Source organism: Dermacentor albipictus, chromosome 10 (assembly GCF_038994185.2).
Source record: "Dermacentor albipictus isolate Rhodes 1998 colony chromosome 10, USDA_Dalb.pri_finalv2, whole genome shotgun sequence".
Classification (NCBI taxonomy): Eukaryota; Metazoa; Arthropoda; class Arachnida; order Ixodida; family Ixodidae; genus Dermacentor; species Dermacentor albipictus.
In genome coordinates this window covers 98972651-98991613 of record NC_091830.1, presented here as the reverse complement: position 1 = coordinate 98991613, position 18963 = coordinate 98972651, and the positions used below count along the sequence as shown (strand labels likewise).

Sequence of the window (18963 nt, the reverse complement as noted above, 5' to 3'; positions counted from 1 at the left end):
TTCTTCTCAAGGTACAACAAACACTCCTTTATCAGTGAGTTCCAGTGAAGGAGTGCTTACACATTCATCAACAGCCTTAGAAATGCCAAACACCAAATATTTCCTTATCTAACTGCCTGCCAAACCATCTGAACACTTGCTTGTTTTGAAAACACAGGTAGCATTTACGAGCACATCTTCGGCAGTGGTCAGCCAAACGGGCAGTGCCTGCTAGAGCGTTTACAGCGTTCCGGTGCTCCCTGAGCCTCTCATTCAAGAACCTGCCCTTTTGTCCAATACAGCACTTTCTACAGGGAAGTGAAATCCTGTATATCACCCCCACATTGCAGTTAAAAAAGTGGATGACATGCTCCTTAGTGCATGTACCCTGATTCCCGGCGTTGCTTACCAACCTGCATTCTTGCGAGCTCTAGTGGTGCTGAAGAAAACACCTACACTGCACTGGTTTGCCACGTTGCTTAGGTGGTGGGACACCCCATATACAGATGGCACAGCCACAGGGCGCCCACTGGGACGTGCGTTATTGCACCGAGCAGCTGCCAGATCTGTTTTTACCTCTTTAATGAGGCTCACACTAATTGACACCAAGGTGTTATCGAGATACCCGGCCCTACATAAATGGCTCGCTTGTTGCTGAGCGCTGCAGGAAACCTGGTGCACAAGATTTAACCAGAACAGCTCTCGGGCAGCTAGGAGCTATGCATCCTTTAACATGGAGTATGCCAAACGGTAGTCGAGCAAGGGCTTCTTTTTCCTAAGAGAGTATATATAATAAAGGAAAGTATGATTTAAAATTATACGAATATCGAATGATTGCAGGCGATCATCTTCTGGCAACTCATGTGTGAACTTGAGTCCTACTGAACACTGTTCGAAAACACCCACAATGTTTTTAACAGCAAAGCCAGCACAACAAGAAAGTCATTGGCACTACCACATTGCCCACTGGATGTGCAGTAACGCATGTCCCAGTGGTAGCCGTGCAGCGCTGCCATACGTACACAGGGTGTCTCACCGCCTAGAAGAAAGGTGGCGAACAAGTTTGGTGTAGGCATTTTTTCAGCACCGCTAACGCTCACAAGAATATGCAAGTTGGTAAACATTGCCGGGCGTCAAGGTACATGCATTAAGGAGCATGTCACCTGCTTTGTTAACTGAAATGTGGTGGTATACTACATTTCACTTCCCTGTGGAAAGTGGTATATTGAACAAACAGGTGCCTCAATGAGTGGCTTGGGGAGTACCGGAACGCTGTAAATGCTCTCACAGGCGCTGGCTACTTGGCTGATCACTGTTAAAGTACCCATAAATGCTCCCCATGTTTTCATAACACACCAGTGCTCAGTCAGTTTGCCAGGCAGTTATATAGGGAAATGTTTGGGGTGTTTTGCATTTTGAAAGCTGCTGATGAATGCATAAGCACTCCATCACTGGTACCAGCTGATAAGTGTTGTGTCTTCAGAAAAATCTGGTGAATGCTTTGTAATGGCTTCTTGTGGATGCTTATCAGCTTCTATGTGCATTTCGTTATCCCCCTATGTGGCACATTCGTTTATGCATCTGTCTCCACATTAACTGAGCATGCGGTGGCCTGTTTGCTTGTTTCTTCTGAATAAAGCTTGTCAGTTGAAGTCTACCGCTTTGGCTAGTCCAACCTTTATTCCATACACCTTGTTTGTGCTAATAACTATGTCACAGGAGCTGTGTCAACGCCAACTAGCCCAACCTTCTCCATTAATTTCACAATTACTTCTCAAGTTCCCAGAACAATGGACACGAGCTTGAATTTCTTTAAATGGTACATGAAGGCCAGTATTCACTGTGCTGTAAGTACTACAGCAGTGAGGAGTTTTCTAGTAAGCTTGCTTTCTTTCTCTACATTTTTTTATATTCTTCTTAAGCTATACCCATTCATGCAAGTAGGCATTGTGGCAGAGTCTGTGTCCAGTTGCATCGTTTTTGACTTTGTCTATACTGCATAGACCACATAGTTGGTACATAGTTCAGTCTATTGATGCACTATCATTAAATAAGCATGCAGTTTTGCACATGCAAGATTGCCTGCTCGCTATTGCTAAAGCATTTGCTGGTTATTGCTATGTTGCTCATCAAGTGAACTTGATTTCAACAGCACCACACAGAACACCTGCTTGGCAGTGGTGTAATTTTAATAGTGATTATCAGCCAACAAGCTCTAAGTCTACAGCTGGCCAGAAATAATTCTATTAGTTTGGGTCTCTCCACATATTTGGTTAGCACAGTGGGCTGTTTTCTATTTATTCTGCTTGGTGCTGTTCAGGTGAGAATATTTTCAACTAGCAAGTACAAAGTGTAATGCTGTCAAACGCCTTTGATTACTGGGCAGATGAATTGAAAGCATTGTACGTAATCCAAAAAGTATTTTTCACAAAATACTAGTGTCATGAACAAGCATCATATGCACTGCAACTCATGGTTTTATGTTGGTATGCAGGTATTTCAAGTTAAGGGTGCTTGTGCATGTATTTTCCACATATTAGCTAATGCTTTAGCTATATGAAACTGCCTATGTTCTGGCTGCTGAAGTCAAACTTGTGGTTGATGAACCTGCTTGTTTTTGCTGTGCACTTACATTTCTGTTGTTTCTTAAGGGTTGTAGCCATGTGACAACTGATGTATTGCAGCAATGTCAAAGGTAGCTTCCACCCATTATTGCTACAGTGTGCCAACAGACACCTGTCGCCGTATTTGTGCATTTTCTGAGAGCCAGCCGTATCCTCTAGGTGAAATTTGTAGTGTCGTTTTGAGTTTGCCATTGAGTTCATATAACTCTTGAGGACAAAATTTACACAGTGAAGGAAGGGAGACCATACAACATGACCAGTGATGACTGAATTTGATAGAAGGAATAAAATTAACACTGAATGTGTGCTTATATTGTGCACAAGTTCCTTCAGAAGGAAAATGTGAGTTGTAATACAAAGGTGAAAAATCACAATAAACAGTATTTGCGTAAAAAAAGGTGAATAGTCAGACTAATTTCTATCCCTTGTCATCTAGAAAGGACGCCTTTTTTCATGCATTCATAATGGGGGCTTGCTCACACGTCTTGTGGTATGCCTCTCTGATTTCTCTTGTCAATTTTTCACCGTGGGTGGAAATAGATAAACTAATTTAATCTGGCCTCAAGCCCTATCGCGGCAATGCACGGCCAAGTCAGACGAGCATGCCGGTCTTCTTAGTAAAATGTGGTGATTTCTTTGGTACATATTTAGTTCCTAACATTAGAATGCAGTACACTGCCCCTAACACGCACTAGACATATTTCGTGGTATGTTTAACCAAGCGTACCTCGCTTGCCTGCTCGCTTTTCTCAGTTCACTTGTGGATTGTGCTGCATACCTGCCTACTTTATTTTTTCGCTCGAAATATGTGTGCATAGCATTCCACAAGCGCATTGAGAAAGGCGTCCAGACAAGGGAGATTTGTATAAATTACCACTAAATGTCTTGTGTCCGTCATTAGTAGTGTAGTCTATGCCTCTGTTCATGTGTATGTTTGGTCAAATGTACAGGGTCGTCAACTCTTGGCACGAACACGACTCAGCGTGACCACGCCCCGCGGAGTGCCAGCGTGCATGGCGCAGGGGGGATGTGGAGCTTCGTGTCATCTGCTAAAGTGCGGGAGCACGCCATGCTTTAGCGGATGACACACGACATGAAGTCCCACCTCTAAGCCCCTGTGCGCCTGCACCGCTTAGCTCCGTTGCACAGCCAAGCCATGCGCGCTGGCAATCGACGGAGTTCGGCACTCTGCACCATCTTCGTACTAAGAATGGACGGTCTTGTACATGGGGCAGACTGGCCAGTGTATAAGCATGTGCCCAGGAGAGCACCATTATTCACTCAAGGGACAAGCATGCTCATCCCACTTGACAATGCATTGACACAACTGGTGATGTACGCCAGATTTAGATTGTTCATCTCTTTTGTTTACTTAAGGCAACCGATTGATCAACAATATCACTGAGGCATACCATTTAAAAAAGAGGGACATCTGTCAGCCAGTGCTCATTATGATTGCATTAGAAAGAGGAATACTCTCTAAATGACACAGAATAGTGATCACTCTGTGCTTATTTGTTCTATTTTTATGCAAGTACTGTTTATCATGATTTTATACATTTGTATTGCAACTTGTGCCCTTTGTTTTAAAAGATCGCTTGTGCAGTGCAAGGGCACACGCAGTATAAATATTATCTTTAATTTTTGCATCAAAATTAATGTTGAATTGGTAGTTTTCGTGTCTTGTTGTCTTCTTTCTGTCCCTTGTGTCACTCAAAAGGTAAACATTAACGTACACCAACTTTCTTAATTACTTGCCCGTCAGTGTTGATAAACATGAAATGTTGTTTTCAGCCAGAATATTCTTACCATTTCTCATTTCCGGTGAGCATAGTGCTAATCCTTTGGCTTTTTATAAAGCGTGCTAATATGTACTTCTGATTAATGCAAAACTTAGTTCTAGTTGGTGGTAGCTGAACTTGGACATCATGACAAGTGCAAGGGCACACACACACACAAAGAGACACAGTCTGAACGGGCGCTAGACATCAACTGAAGGGCTTAATGACAAAAAGCAGCAACGCACATATTGCGCAAAAACCTACAAAAAGATGTAGAAGGTGCAATTGTCCCTAAAGAGAATTCCGCTGCCGCTGTACTAGCGCTGTACTGTTACAACAAACATTTCAAACCTGGTCGCAGTAAAAGGAGCGTGCACACCGAGTTCTGAAGTTTGAAGTTGTGACAGGACTTGGCGCATTCATCGCTGCAGTTTAGTCATGACGAAAATATAACTGCTGAGATCAGTGAGTGGTGCGAGTGGTTTTCAGAGCCCACAAAAGAATTCACTTGTTTTCAACCATGCAAGGGTAATCATACTTTCAAGGCATGTCTCCAGTGTTCTTTAGAACAAGGCCATGTAGTGTGTGATGGTGGTGGATTTTGGAGACTGGCGCGCGTAGGTCTCTAGGTAACATGTGCTGCACTGTTCTCCGTGTGACACTGCAATCTTGGAGGCCTTGACGTCACTCGTTCTTGCACTGTTCTCTGCATGGCGGTGCGCCTATTTGAATCAATTGTTTCGCTTTCTCTGTTAATTTCATTATTGCAAAGTTAGACTGTACGAGATATGAGTGTTTGCTGCCCTTAAAATGGAAAAAGTTTATTAGTTTATACCTTTACACAAAAATGAATTTCTTGGTGAGGTTGGGTTTAACCCCAGTTTCTTTTAAAACTTGTTCGAGGGGCAGAAATTGGAAATTATAGAGTTGCATCAGAAATTGACGGACCTAATTAACCTATATCATATTGTTTTATACAAGTGCGTTTTAGTGTTAAGAATACTGCTCAGGAAAAAAACACTTCATATCTATTGCAGGTACAGATTGGTGTGGGATTTCTGATGCCACTCAACAAGTGGCATTACATATTCAAGTCTGCTTCCGACGGAAAATGCCCATTAGAGGTGGCATGGCACCTGTGGACACCAGTGCAAGCAGGTGAAAGCAGCCTGACTGGACAGGCCTGCCGAACAATGTGCCGCGCATCTGGGAAGCTTCCGGCAACACCGGAGAAAGTGGCTGCTTTGAAAAGTAAGTCAACAGTCACCTCATTTAAGAAACATAACTGCATATCTGCAAGTTATCTGAATGAGTTAGCATTACATGATGTATACAGAGCGACAAGAAATGCCAAAGCAAGAATGAGGCAAGTGCCTATATATTATATCTTTTTCTTCTGCTGTATATGCACTGTGTCTCGACACACAATTTAAATGTCTCTGTGCGTATGAAAAGCAGCACAAGATAATTTCGGGATATGGGTTTCCTGCGAAAACCGCCCACAAAGCTTCCCCCATAATCAGTTTCAATTAAAAACAATCAATAAAGTCGGGTGGCTACACGAGCGGGTAATTTTGACAGGACCTTGATAGCTTGCATTCACCTGCTGCTCGTTGTCTTAACAGAAATGAACATTTAAGCACCTCATTGTCTTTGAAATTTCTAATGTAGACTTGGCATGCGTTATTGTAGCTTTTCACGCTTCAGCTTTCATTTCACTTTTTTGAAATAATGCTTCTCAAGAAAATTGGGTTCCGACACAGCTTGGCAAATTGTATGGTCTAAAAGAAGCTTTTTAAACCACTGCCTTCCTAAGTGTTGACTGTGGTCACCTGATGTGCTGCTTTACAATCTGCAGCGTTCACAGCCATGCAATTTCAAAACACTATTCTCATTATTGGGATGTAAAAGTTATAAACAGGGATAAAGTGCCTCAGAAAGGGTAGCCAACGTTTCGTTAGGAAGACCTATCTTCTCAAAGGCTGCCTCGTCATCCTCGGCATGTTAGTTTTAAAGTGTTAGTGGAGTGACATCACATGCAGTTGTCGGGAGTGGCTGGTTGTAAAGGGAGAGACTTGAAGGAGAATGAGCGCAGTCACTTGATGTCTGTAAGCATGATTCCTAAGACGTAGGAACAATAGTGGGAGTGGGAAGGTGGGGAGAAAAGGAGAAAAAAGAGACACCAAGAGGGAAAGAAAGAACAAGAAAAGAAAAAGAAGGGCAAAGGGAGGTGTTGGGGAAGCAAGAGGTTAGGGAGCATTCAGGGGTGTCTTTGGCGGCATGTTCTTGTGGCTTTAAAGGAGCCGGTGAGGCGGTCAGTGCTCGAGTAACAAAAACAACCGAAAAGACATTAGTTGAAAGAATGACTTGAGTAGCATAACAGCAATGCGTCGGATAATTTAGAAGGAGTTAAGATGGCAGCAAGGAGTCCGGAATGCAGTGCATAGGGCAACTGGAAGGCAGCGGCATGGTCTTTCTAGGGACGTTAGTCCCAGTAGCTCAACGTACGTGTCGTCACAGCGGTACAGAGAAGTGGCGATACCCTGTGTGGCTGAGGCACCGAAGAAGGTATCCTGGCGCCTGGGACTTTGGAGTGTGTTGGTGAGGGTGTTTCGAAAAAATATAATAAAGAACAGACAAAAAATTTGGAGGACGCTTAAGCTTCACCTTCAAGAGTGGGACGCGACAGCGTTCCCGTCGACCCGCCAAGGGGTATAAGACAATGCGCTACGGCACAGCGATCACTTACGATGCGCCCCGCATCGGACTTAGCGCCCACCTATCACGCGGTGAGCGTCGAGCAACGCAGCGTTCGGCGCGGCAACGAAACGTGCGCCTGAGCGAACGGAACGAACCAAAGAACTCGGTGTCTCGGAGGGGAAACGATCTACGCCAGCCAAACGTCGTGATCGGCACGGGCAGAGAGATAGATAGTAATCTAAACCGGGAGCACGGCGAAGCGTCGTCAGGGGAGAGGGATTCCCGCGACGCGCCTGGCAGCGGTCCCAATGCGCGCGCGGCGCGCCTCCTGTCGGGGCAGCGCCGTACATTGAGAGGAGGGAGTCTTCTGTGTTTGCCGCAAGATGGCTCTGCGTGTGCGGAAAGCGCAGAAGAAATGCAGCGGAAACGCACTTCGCAACTCGTGTAATTGTGACTTCTGTACGTTACATGGTCATAATTACCGATATACACCGCAGTATAACTTTCCACGGCTCATTTCGAAGGCAACACCGCATTCACTAGAGGCGCGTTTGCACCGCTTGGAAGCATCGAACTCGTGGCTGAGTGGTAGCGTCTCCGTCTCACACTCCGGAGACCCTGGTTCGATTCCCACCGGGCCAATCTTGGAAGTTGCTTTTTATTTATGAAGCGCCTGCCGTGATTTATCGCTCACGGTCAACGCCGCAAACGCCGACACCGACGCCGACACCGACGACACCGGCTTTTCTGCGACACGAGCTCCTTAACGCTATCGCGTTAATATGGGGGTGAACTGAAACTGGAATAACAAATAAGAGGGTGGCATGAGCAAAAGCGGGCGGAAGCAGATGTACATGGGAAAACATATTTATGCGAACATATTTATGGGGATTCTACAGACTTCCTATTGCGCTGCACTGACAGGCCCCACACATACCTACGATACATAGACGACATATTCATAATATGGTGACATGGTCAAGACAGCCTAGATAAATATGTAGGATTTCTAAATTCTTTTCACCCAACAATAAAATTCACATCAAAATCTTCAATGGAGCGCATAAACATTCTGGACACAACAATATACATTGACACTGGGACACTAATGACAATGCTGTATGGAAACCTTTGGCAAACAACAGTACCTAGAATATACAAGCCGCCATCAAGCCACATTGCAAAGAAGGCATCTTTAAAGGCCAAGCACACGGCTACGTCACATGTGTGTTGAAAACCAAGACTAGTACATAGATAGACTTGATCACCTTAAAGAAACCCTATCAAACGGGAACCACCCAAAGAGTGCCCTTCAGAAAGCCTGCACCAATGCAACCAAACCTGACTGAGCCGAGGTGCTCAAGCCCCACCCTAGGATCACAAAGAACAGCGCCTCTTCTTACTACTAAATTCTCAAACACACTGCCAAACATGAACAACATCCTCAATAAATACTACCCAATTCTCGCCAGCAACCAGAAACAAGATTTTTCCCGCCCTGCCCAGAGTAGTCTTGAGATGCAACACTATAATATTAAGGATATTCTTGTACGTGCCAAACTAAAAACAACAACGAAGTTGGGAACCAGTCCCTGTGGCTGCCCGGGTGCTCTACATGCAAACACATTTAATCTACTACTACAGTAATAAGTACAGCATCAAATTACTCAAACAAGGTAATTTCGAGTTTCATCTGCACATCAAGCAATGTAGTCTACTGTCTAGAATGTGCCACTTGTAGCAAATAATACATAGGTGAGACAGGACAAAAAATTCATAAAAGACTGAATGGTCATCGCGCAGATACAAAACAATTTACCTAAAGCAGTAGCCAGCCACTTCAATGAACATCTCATATGTGACAAAGCAAGGCTCTATAGACTACGAATTTCCGCTCACCTCGCTAGAGGAAATATATGGAATCATACCTCATACACAAGTTTAAATGCCTACATCCAATGGAAATCAATTTAACACATAGCAACTTAGAATCTTTAAAAACTTTAAAGCTGTAACTTAAATTGGAAAGCCTCATGTCATCAACCAAGGCACAAAACACATTGTGCCACCACCTAAACTTAATTCTTAACCTCACCTATTCCACCGTTTCTAATTTTTACCTGCTTACTACTCAATTTATTATATTCTTTCATGTTTTAATGTTTATGTCAACTGTAAGACCCCTTTTCCCATGTACACCTGCCTCCGCCCGCTTTTGCTCATGTAACCCTCCTATTTGTTATTCCACTTTCAGTTCCCCCCTTTTGTCTGTTTTCTATCATATTTTTTTAACACCCTCACCACCACAATCCAAAATCCCAGATGCCAGGATACCTTTTTCTGCGCATCAGTCACACAGGGTATCACCAGCTCTATATACCACTGTGACGACACCTGCGTTGAGCTACTGAGGCTGACATCCCTAAAACACCATGCTTCTTCCTGCCAGCTACCACATGCATTGCATCCCAGACTCCTTTCGCCATCTTAATTTTTTCAACATTACCCGACGCGTTGCTGCTACGCTACTCAAGTCATTCTTTCAACTGATGTCTTTTGGGGTGTTTTTTGTTACTCGCACACTGACCGCCTGACCAGTTCTAAAACGGCAGAAACATGCCGCCAATGACACTCCTGAATGCTCCCTAACCCCTCACTTCCTTAACACGCTCCCATGCCCGTCTTTTTCTTGTCTTTCTTTTTTTTGCCTCTTGGCATGTCTTTTTTTTTCTCCTTTTCTTTCGTTTCTTTTCTCGCCGCCTTCCTATCCTCACGGTCTTGTGCCCTCGTCTTAGGAACTATGCTTACAGACGTCAGACGACAGCGCTCATTCTCTTTAATGTCTCTCCCTTTACAACCAGCTGCCACTGACAACAACTGCACGTGACGTCACCCTACTAGTCCTTTAAAACTAACATGCCAAGGCTGACCAGGCCACTTTTGACGAAGATAGCTCCTATCGAAACGTTGGCCAGCCGTTCTGAGGCACCTCATCCGTGTTTATAACCATCATACCACAGTGTGCTATTCCATCTGTCAGCCGCTTTCTTGATTTTAGATGTTCTGATTATTGAAGTTTGTAAGACATGGCCTATCAGCGCTTTCGGCATACTTTCAGTGATCTCATTTTATTTAAGCGTAAGAATGAGGAAAGAACTGCTACACAAAGAAAGCACCTCGTACATTATTCGCATGTACGCTCTGATCTGCATAGCTGATCTTGTTCTACGCAAAGCATCCTAAAATTTTCATGCCTCTCTTCGGTGCCAAGAAAAGCAAGGTACTGGGCATCATGCGGAATTCCAGCGATTTCCGCCAGCCTGGATTAGAAAGGACTGTATAGTGTGGCTGTAACTGGCATTCTTCTGGCAAGATTCAATTGTTTTATGGATCAAAGTACCAGGTACTCTGGTAGTCGCATCAACACTCTGCCGAAGATTTCATTTCCTACAGAAATATGCTTTTTTTTTAAACAGACGAGCATGAAAGATTGCTCTGTATTACGTTAAGATGCTTCTTTAGGCTTTTTTACATTGAAGATGTAGGTTACCTTAGCAAAGTAGCAATATGGAGATCGAAAAGTAGAAAAAAATGGCAGATCCCATGCCCTGTGAGAATCGATGTACACGAAGCACACATTGTTTGCATTGATTGACAATAACGGTGATGTTAGTAGCAAGTTTGTAATTTTTTCAGCGTTTAGTCCAATACGAAAGTGGCGAGTTGATGTTAAGCTTTACCTTGCATGCACCACTTCTGTTTGTCTGCATAGTCCGCAGAACACACAGAGAGATGTGTTTGCTTGAGGTGTTGTTGCGAGTCATTGTTCATAATCTCTGAGAGGGAATTGAGCGTTGTCATTGCCTCACATGGCGCAGCGCATCATGGCAGAAATATGAAAGTTTAATTGAATTATGAGGCTGTGCATACATCAATTAGGTATTGTAATTGTATGTATACATAAGTTCGCGGTCTGCACTACATTTCACTGCATAGCGAAGACGCTCCTGTTCTGTGTGACACTTCTTTCAAGTCTGGGTGTCCTCGACGTCGAGTGCACGCCTTGCTGGCGCGTGGTAATGGGCTCCTTCTACATACATGGCCAACACACTGTTGAGATTCCAGCTCAAAGCGCTCTCTTCAGACTAAGGACGATTCTAATGTTTACACTATCACAGCCCAGCATCTCCATTTTTCTCGCATAGAAATTAAAACCAGCACAGTACGTGCAATACACCCTAACGGTGAAATGCTGGGGCAGCAGCGCCGGTCAGGATGTGCAGAGGTGAGCGCCATCTGGTAATGTTGCAAGAAATCCAACGGCATGCATGACAAGACCATAGCAGCTGCAGCGCCCTTAATGTTGGGAGAAGAGGCAAAAAAAGCTTCACTTTAAAACATTAGTTGCCATCATTTGCAGCTAAATAAAGCTTGCAAGCCAGCCATTATACAGCTTTTACATGAAATCTTTTATGCCTATATGGCAAATGCTAAAGTTACGACTTCCTCACCAACTGCATGAGCAACAAGCAAAGCTAACAAATGATAGAATGGACAAACCAGACAGCTTGCACCTTGCAGCTCTCCTGCATGCGTTAGAGACAGTGTAGCCAAATTGTGGTTCTCCGAATTTGACAGGAATTTGGGTGGTCGAAGAGCAGACAAATTATGCAAAATCAGAAGCCAAATATCCACCCCATGAGGCTTTGAGTACAGCTCCCATGTGTCTAAATTTTGCAGTTAAGCCAACCTCCAGATGAGAAGAGGCGTGGCTTTGGCAAAAACATACAAAAATTCTATGTAAATCTGCAAAACAATGTGATGCATGTGTATGCATTCTCACTGCAAATAAACCTGTGCCTGCTTGCGCCCTGGGTAGCATGTTTGTGTGTGACATTTGCTGCATTTTGTTATCTGAAACTTTTTTTGAAGTGATAAGAGCAGATTTTCTTCATTCACTTATTGCTGGAAATCATTGGAAAATTGGAAAAACAATTTACTTATATATTTATTGCACTCTCCTTTTAGACTGCCTGGAGAAATACATAAGTGACCATCCAATGATGCCACCTACACCACATCCGGAGAACCACCTTGCTTCCCTGCGAAAGCACCTTTGGAGCTTTCTTTTACACAAGCAGGACGCCAGGGCAAGCGAGTGGAAAAGTAAATACAGTACAAGTCCAGTGATGCTTTTTCAATAAAGTGTGATGATATGCTACGTAGTATGGTGCTTTACAGATTGATTCGTTATGGCATGAAAATAGCCGCATCTTGGCAACATGTATATACAGACTGTACACTTCATAAGACTCAACATCACATATAAAGATAGCCCGTCATGAGCTTCCGTATAGCAATGGCTGCTCCTTCAATTCATCACACAACTTGCCTTTGACGTGCTGCGCCCACGATGATATCCAACCAAGTGCCCACCGTTTCACCCATCACCTACCGTGCCGCCCATCACCCACCGTGCCGCCCAGCACCCGCTGTGCCCAGCAACCAGCATGCTGCCCAGCACCCACCATGCCACCCGTCACCCACCATGTCACCCAGCACCCACCGTGCCACCCGTCACCCGGCATGCCACCCAGCACCCACCGTGCCACCCGTCACCCGGCATGCCACCCATCACCATAATCCACCATGATGATGGATGATGGATTCCACTATGCCCAGCATCGGGCAAATTTTCAATAGGGTCGAGATATAGAAATAGACGCCGTTGGCAACAGAAGGCAGCGAATATTCATGTTGGCTAACTGGACTTGCAAACTGTGAAGCTCTGTGTAAAGTAGTTCTTTTCTTAGTTGTGGCATTCTTATTTTTGTAGCGTTTTGACGAAGACTTTCAAGTCTGTGGACGTCGCGGAGGAAGACGCGATTGAAAATAAATCAAAAATAAAAGTCAGAGAGACCAGCCAGGTCCGGTGAGTGGTTTTTCATATTTATTAGTTCATTTACAGGCGTCTTGTAACACACTGCATTGAAAAATCCAGCGGTGAAAGTTTCCTAATAAAAGAGGCTTCTCAATTTAGAAGCCTCTTTTCTCAATTGGTAGTTGCTACTGAAACAGATGAGTCAGCATCACAAAATATCTTTTCTTTATTGCCATCATAGAATAGCAGATCTCCTACAAGAACCACAATCGACGCAGCCAGCACGAGGCAGTGTGTACTGCCTTCCAGCTGTACCACCAGACATCCTGATGATGGCACAAAGGCACCAGGCTGGGAAGCACTTTGCAGGTCGCCAGAGGATTCTACAGTGGCTGCACCATGACCTCTACTTATATGATATGTGAGTTGCATCTAAAGATACATCCTTGAAAAAGAAGTTTGAGGTGTCCTGAAACTTCCTTTCATGTTAGCATGTTCACTGCAGCTTGGGTCATGGCACTTATTCCCCATGTAGCAGTGTAAGGCATTCCTACACTGTACAAGTAATATATTCCCTAGCAATCAATGGAAAGGAATAGTTGACCATGGATGGACGGATGTTATGAGCGTCCCCTTTGGAACGGGACGTGGCTTGCACCACCAAGCTCTTGCTATTATACTGCCTAATGTCCTACCTAGGTTAAAAGAGAGAACAAGAAAAAAAAACACTAACTCCCACAACCAAATTTTCTGACCCCCTATTGTGAACTTTGCTTTTCTACGTCTCCATTTTATGTAGTTTCCCTACTTCCACCAATCTCCAATCACCTCTTACTAATCCCTTTTGCGGACATGTTTACTTTTCCCCTGCTCTCGCTGAACCCAAGGGCTTCAAGGAGGCTAGTGGTGCCTAAATAGATGTCTTCACATTCTAATAAAACATGCTCTATTGTTTCGCTAGCTTTCCTGCTGCAAGCACATGCTTCTTCCTTCTTATATCTCTCTTTATAGGTGCGTGTTCTAAGGCATCCCGATCTCGCTTCGAAAAGTAATGAGCTTTCCTTTGAGTTACCATAAATTGTTTCTTTCCTTATTTCATTTTTTCCTCTTAAGTAGTTACTCATGGCAGGTTTCTTTTCCATTGCCGCCATTCATGAGATTATTTCAGCCTCTGACCTTCCGCTTGACATCCTTTGTTGTTGTGTTGCCCACCCTACAGGCTGCACACTTGTTGGTAAGCTTCCTAGTTCTTTTGCTGCTTTGTGAGTCAATGTTTTCACTGTACAATTATCTGAGCACTCTAGCAACCCAATTTACTTTTTTCCATATTCCTTAGTCGTTCTTCAAAATCAATTTTACGGCGAGCTTCCCTCACTTCAAAACTAGTCCAGCCCATATCACCCTACACAGCTTCATTTGTGGTCTTCCCGTGAGCGCCCAATGCGAGGTGTCCCACTGACCTTTGGTTCCCATCTAGTCCCGATTTTACCCCTGATTTCAAGCAAACAACCACATTTCAAAAGCAAGTCCTGGAACCACTACACATTTCCACATACCTCGGAGTACCTCGTACCTATTGTATCCCCATAGCGCTCTGTGCTTCATTACGGCTGCATTTCTCTTCCCCTTTACTGCTATTGTTTTTCCCTGTGTGTCCGTATAACTATTGCCTTCATTTATCCGTATACCAGGGTATTTATATTCTTACCCGAGGTATTTACTGGCCCTGTATTGCCACTGTCTGTTCACTGTTTTCATTGAATACCAGAACACCCGATTTTCTAACACTAAATTTCACACCTAAATTCTTGCCTTCCTGTCCACAGATATTAGGCTGACGTTGCAGATCGCTTCGCTTGTTAGCTAGCAACACAGTGTCGTCCGCATAAAATATACCTGGAAGCTGCTGCTCTACTGCTGCACCTGCCTGCTTATATGAGAGATTAAGCCTGATATTACTTCCTTCTAGCACTCTCTCCATCCTCACCATGTACATCATAAATAACAGTGGAGATAAAGGGCACCCCTGCCTCAGTCCCTTGTTGATATCAACTTTCTCCTCGCTCCTCATCCCTTCCCATTCAATGCAAACTGTATTTGCGAGGTAAATCTCTCTCCGGCTAAGTTTCCCTTCCAGAATATCCCACAAAATGTTGCAGCCTACATTGTCATTCACTCATGTAATGTCTAAAAAGGCCACATATAACAGTCTGCTTCCTACTCTTGATATTTCAATACACCAAGTAAGAACAAATAGGTTATCATCGAAACGCCTACCTACTCTGAAGCCATTCTGATGTTCTCCCAAAATGTCATTATTCTCTGCCCATGCTTGCAGCTTTAATTTGATTGCATGCGTTACTAGCCCTGTATATTACTGATGTACAGTTGCCGAACATTTATTCGAACCTCACGGGGACTGTGGAAATGTCCGAATAAACAGGTGTCCGAAAAAGCACATTAAGAAAAAAAAAGAAGAAAGAAATACTTTATTTCCATGCACTTATTCGGGCTCGGCAGTAGGCTTGAATAAATTGGGAATGCGCCGTTGCACGCTGTTCTGTTTAAGCGCAATCAGATAAGCCTGAATCTCGGAGAGGGTCGTACGGCTGAAAGCACGGTCACTGCTTGTACACGCTCCGCATGTGACGGCAGTGTAGCAATGGTGCGTCATCTTCCGACTCGGAGTCATCATCCGGCGGTGCAGCAGAAACCTGACGAATGATCTTGCCGTCGCCGAGTGCTGCGCATGTCAGTACAGCAGTGTCGTCACCTGTGAAACTGTCAAATGAGACGGTGTCCGGAATCGCAATGCAACCGCTGCACAGGTCTTTGCAGAACATTTTCGGCGTTCACGCGTTCAAGCAGCGTTCACTTTCACCTTTTATCTTTACCCGCCGTGGTTGCTCAGTGGCGATGGTGTTGAGCTGCTTAGCATGAGGTTGCAGGATTGAATCCCGGCCACGGTGGCCGCATTTTGGATGGGGGCAAAATGTGATAACACCCGTATAATTACATTTAGGCGCACGTTAAAGAACCCCAGGTGGTCGAAACTGCGTGCCTCATAAGCAGAAAGTTTTTTTGGCACATAAAACCCCATAACTTAATGAATTTTTTTAACCTTTTATCTTTGCTTGCACCAGTATTTGAACCACAGACTTTTTCTCCCGGTATATTTCTTATTTACTGGCTACTTCATCCTGCGGCAACTGCGCCTTCTTTGCCTACCTGTGCTCTCGGGATGCTTTCTGTCGTTCGGCGATCGCTTCTCGTATCTTCCTGTTCCACCAGCTTTTATTTTTTTTCCTTTCCAACGAATGTGTTTTTTTTTTCCATATTTCTGTCATTATTACACTTACGCCCATATGCAGAGATCTAACTTGGCTCGAACTTGACTGCTGGCAGTTTCAAGACAGCTTCGCCGCCCGTCTTAAATCGTGCTTGACTTTGCGGACGACTTGCGAACGACTTGGCTGGGTCGAAGTCCGTTCAGTCCGAAGTCCTCTTGCATCCGGTTGCCGGCCCAGACGGCGCGTGAACAGCTTGCGGCAATCGAGAACAGAAGCCGTTGAAAGACCACCATACAAACCAACCATTTCGTTCGCTTCTCTACGGTCAGTTATACAAACGCGCAACAAGGCCTTTAAGTTAAAGAGAAGGTAAAACCGCAATAAATGTTACTATAAATTTATTTTCACTCAAATACACTGTCATGTAAAAGTCGAGCACCGGCTTGAAGAAATTGTGAAACCTGCAACTCAAAAAGCGCGCCAAAATACCGAATTGAAGACAACTTAAACTTGCCGGTAGTGGGCGCTTTCCTCAAGCAACACTGCTCATTGCAGCGGCAGACGTCGCCAGATGGAACAAATTTACCCAAACTATACTTATGCCCTGCTAGAGATTTGGAAAGATACATACTTTTTTGCTGTACAACGTGCCTTACGCTAATAAATTTATTATTAACCTCGAACACGGACAAGCAACCAGCTTTTGCATTGAAGCACAGTCTTCACGAAGCAAGTCAGCTTGAGCATCTATGAAACGCGAAAGCAGACTTGGGTGTTTTGAAGTCTGCTTCTTGCTTCGAGCCGACTTCATCAAGTACAAGCACGATTCAACTTGGATCTCTGCATTCGGGGTTAGAAGCTCACTATATTCCCTCTCCTTACTTGGCCATTTGCCAAGTTCTTCCTTGATTCTAGTGACTATATTTGTTATTTGTTCAGCGTTCAAATTTGGACTGGCCATTTGGCACTTCTTGCCCTCTTTCCCAACTACATATCCCATTCTCAAAATGATGCGTTTATGGTCACTCCCTATGCTGCTGTACCCTTCCTCATCAGTGACCATTTCTCTTAACTTATCATAAATTCCTTGTCATCAGACAGTAATCAATGGTTGATTGCCGGTTTCCCACTTCCCATGTAATCTGCCCTTCACACTTAGGCTTCGACTGTTCTTCAGGTGCATCGAGGCTGGGCGCTACATGATGAAGGCTACTGGGCAAATCAAATTATAAGCTTCCTCATAGCATATTCAGAAGGTGGACTGACTGGTACGAGCGATGTGCTAGCCATCCATGAAGATGGGCAGCGTGTACGTGGTGTCGGCGTGGTATATGGCGGGAACCTGTATTGGCAGCTCCTGTTCAGTTTATACATAACACAATATGTTATATATAGCCAAGCAACAATGTTTACATACCTTTAGGAATTGTGAAAGTAATGTCAAAAATTCTGTATACACAGATCATTGACTACTCTATTAAAATAACACATCTTTGCTGCCTTAAGTTTCAGGTCACGATAACTTTACAGTAAGTGGAAATGCTAATGGGCCACATTGTTGCACAGCAGTGTAATGATGTTTCTATTACAAGCAAATACAGTTAACTGCTTAAGTTAGTACGTCAGCTCCATGAAATAACTTGCGTGCTGCGTTTACATGAGAAAATAACAGCAGTGTAGCTGCATTCAACTCAAAGCAGCAGTGCATGCACACAAAAAAAAGAGAGGGAAAAGAGGGTGGGGGTTCGGTTCGCGCTGTCCTGTTAGTGTGCATACCAAGGAAACGTACAAAACACGCCCAGCGATGGTACATGCGTTAAAGCACGCAGAATGTGAGTGGCGGATAACAAGCTAACCGGCGTGACCCCGAACCACATTCACGTCGGCACGACATGTTGTAGACCTTATGCAAGCATCTACGATAACAAGGCAGCCAAACTAGTCACAGCCATACAAAGATTCAAAGCTGAGCAACTCTAATAAACACAATGACAGGATCCTACACTCCTTTCGCAGTCCCTATGCATAGTGACGTAATATTGTGACCCACAGGGCAGCAATAATAATTTTCTTCCCAGCACATTCGTCTCTTAAGAGTTGCAGTCGCTTTGCCTTTTTCATGCAGCAGTTGTGTCGCTGTACAGCAGCCTGCCGACAGTGCTCTATGTGAGCACTGTCGGCACATAGTCCGGATTATTTATCAGCTTCGATGGCAGGTGTACGTTTGGCAGGGGAAGGTTACGACAGAGGTTTTTTCATAAACAAAACTTGCTGGTGAAACGCACCCCACAGATTCGAGAATGCTCTGCTGGCTGCCACAATGACCCGTCCGGGTTGGCATTCCTCGCTGCAGATATCCACAGAGCCCTCTTTTAATACATTTTCGCTGGTGGAAATCGGAAGAAGCTCACGTTTGCATTTTTATAGTAATAGTTCTTGCACCCAAAGGTGACACAATGAAGTGGCATACTCAAAAAAAAGAAAGGGAAAAAAAAAGCGCAACTTCCACCTGTTTCATAGCAATACCGCCCGAAGCAGCCGCGTTGCTTTCCAACCAAGTCTAATTACGATAACCACCGCAAGCGGAACACATGCCGTGCTTGTTTGGCGCAAGCGCAGAAATGTTTCTGTAATCGGTCGGTTGTTGCTTATGAGGATGGTGCCCTTTCATTGGGCAGGCATTCAGAAATGCCCTAGCCACTAAAACT

General features: G+C 44.4%; 1 protein-coding gene and 1 long non-coding RNA gene across 6 annotated transcripts in view; both read left to right on the top strand.

Annotated features, from left to right (window-relative positions):
• Positions 1 to 18963, top strand: part of LOC135908018 (uncharacterized) — a 66428-nt gene that overhangs the window by 27898 nt on the left and 19567 nt on the right. For 4 of the 5 annotated variants that reach the window (XR_011509003.1, XM_070527257.1, XM_070527258.1 and 1 more), the window contains 2 exons: positions 12921 to 13016; positions 13207 to 13386. Coding sequence is in view for 4 of the 5 variants with exons in the window: in XM_070527257.1 (XP_070383358.1) it covers positions 12921 to 13016; positions 13207 to 13386 (276 nt within the window). In the remaining variant the exon portion in view is untranslated. The remainder of the gene's footprint in view (positions 1 to 12920; positions 13017 to 13206; positions 13387 to 18963) is intronic. The other variant, XM_065439786.1, reaches the window with a different exon arrangement.
• Positions 5268 to 12309, top strand: LOC135908017 (uncharacterized). The gene is made up of 2 exons (XR_010566167.1): positions 5268 to 5635; positions 12113 to 12309. It is a non-coding gene; the product is annotated as an uncharacterized lncRNA (long non-coding RNA).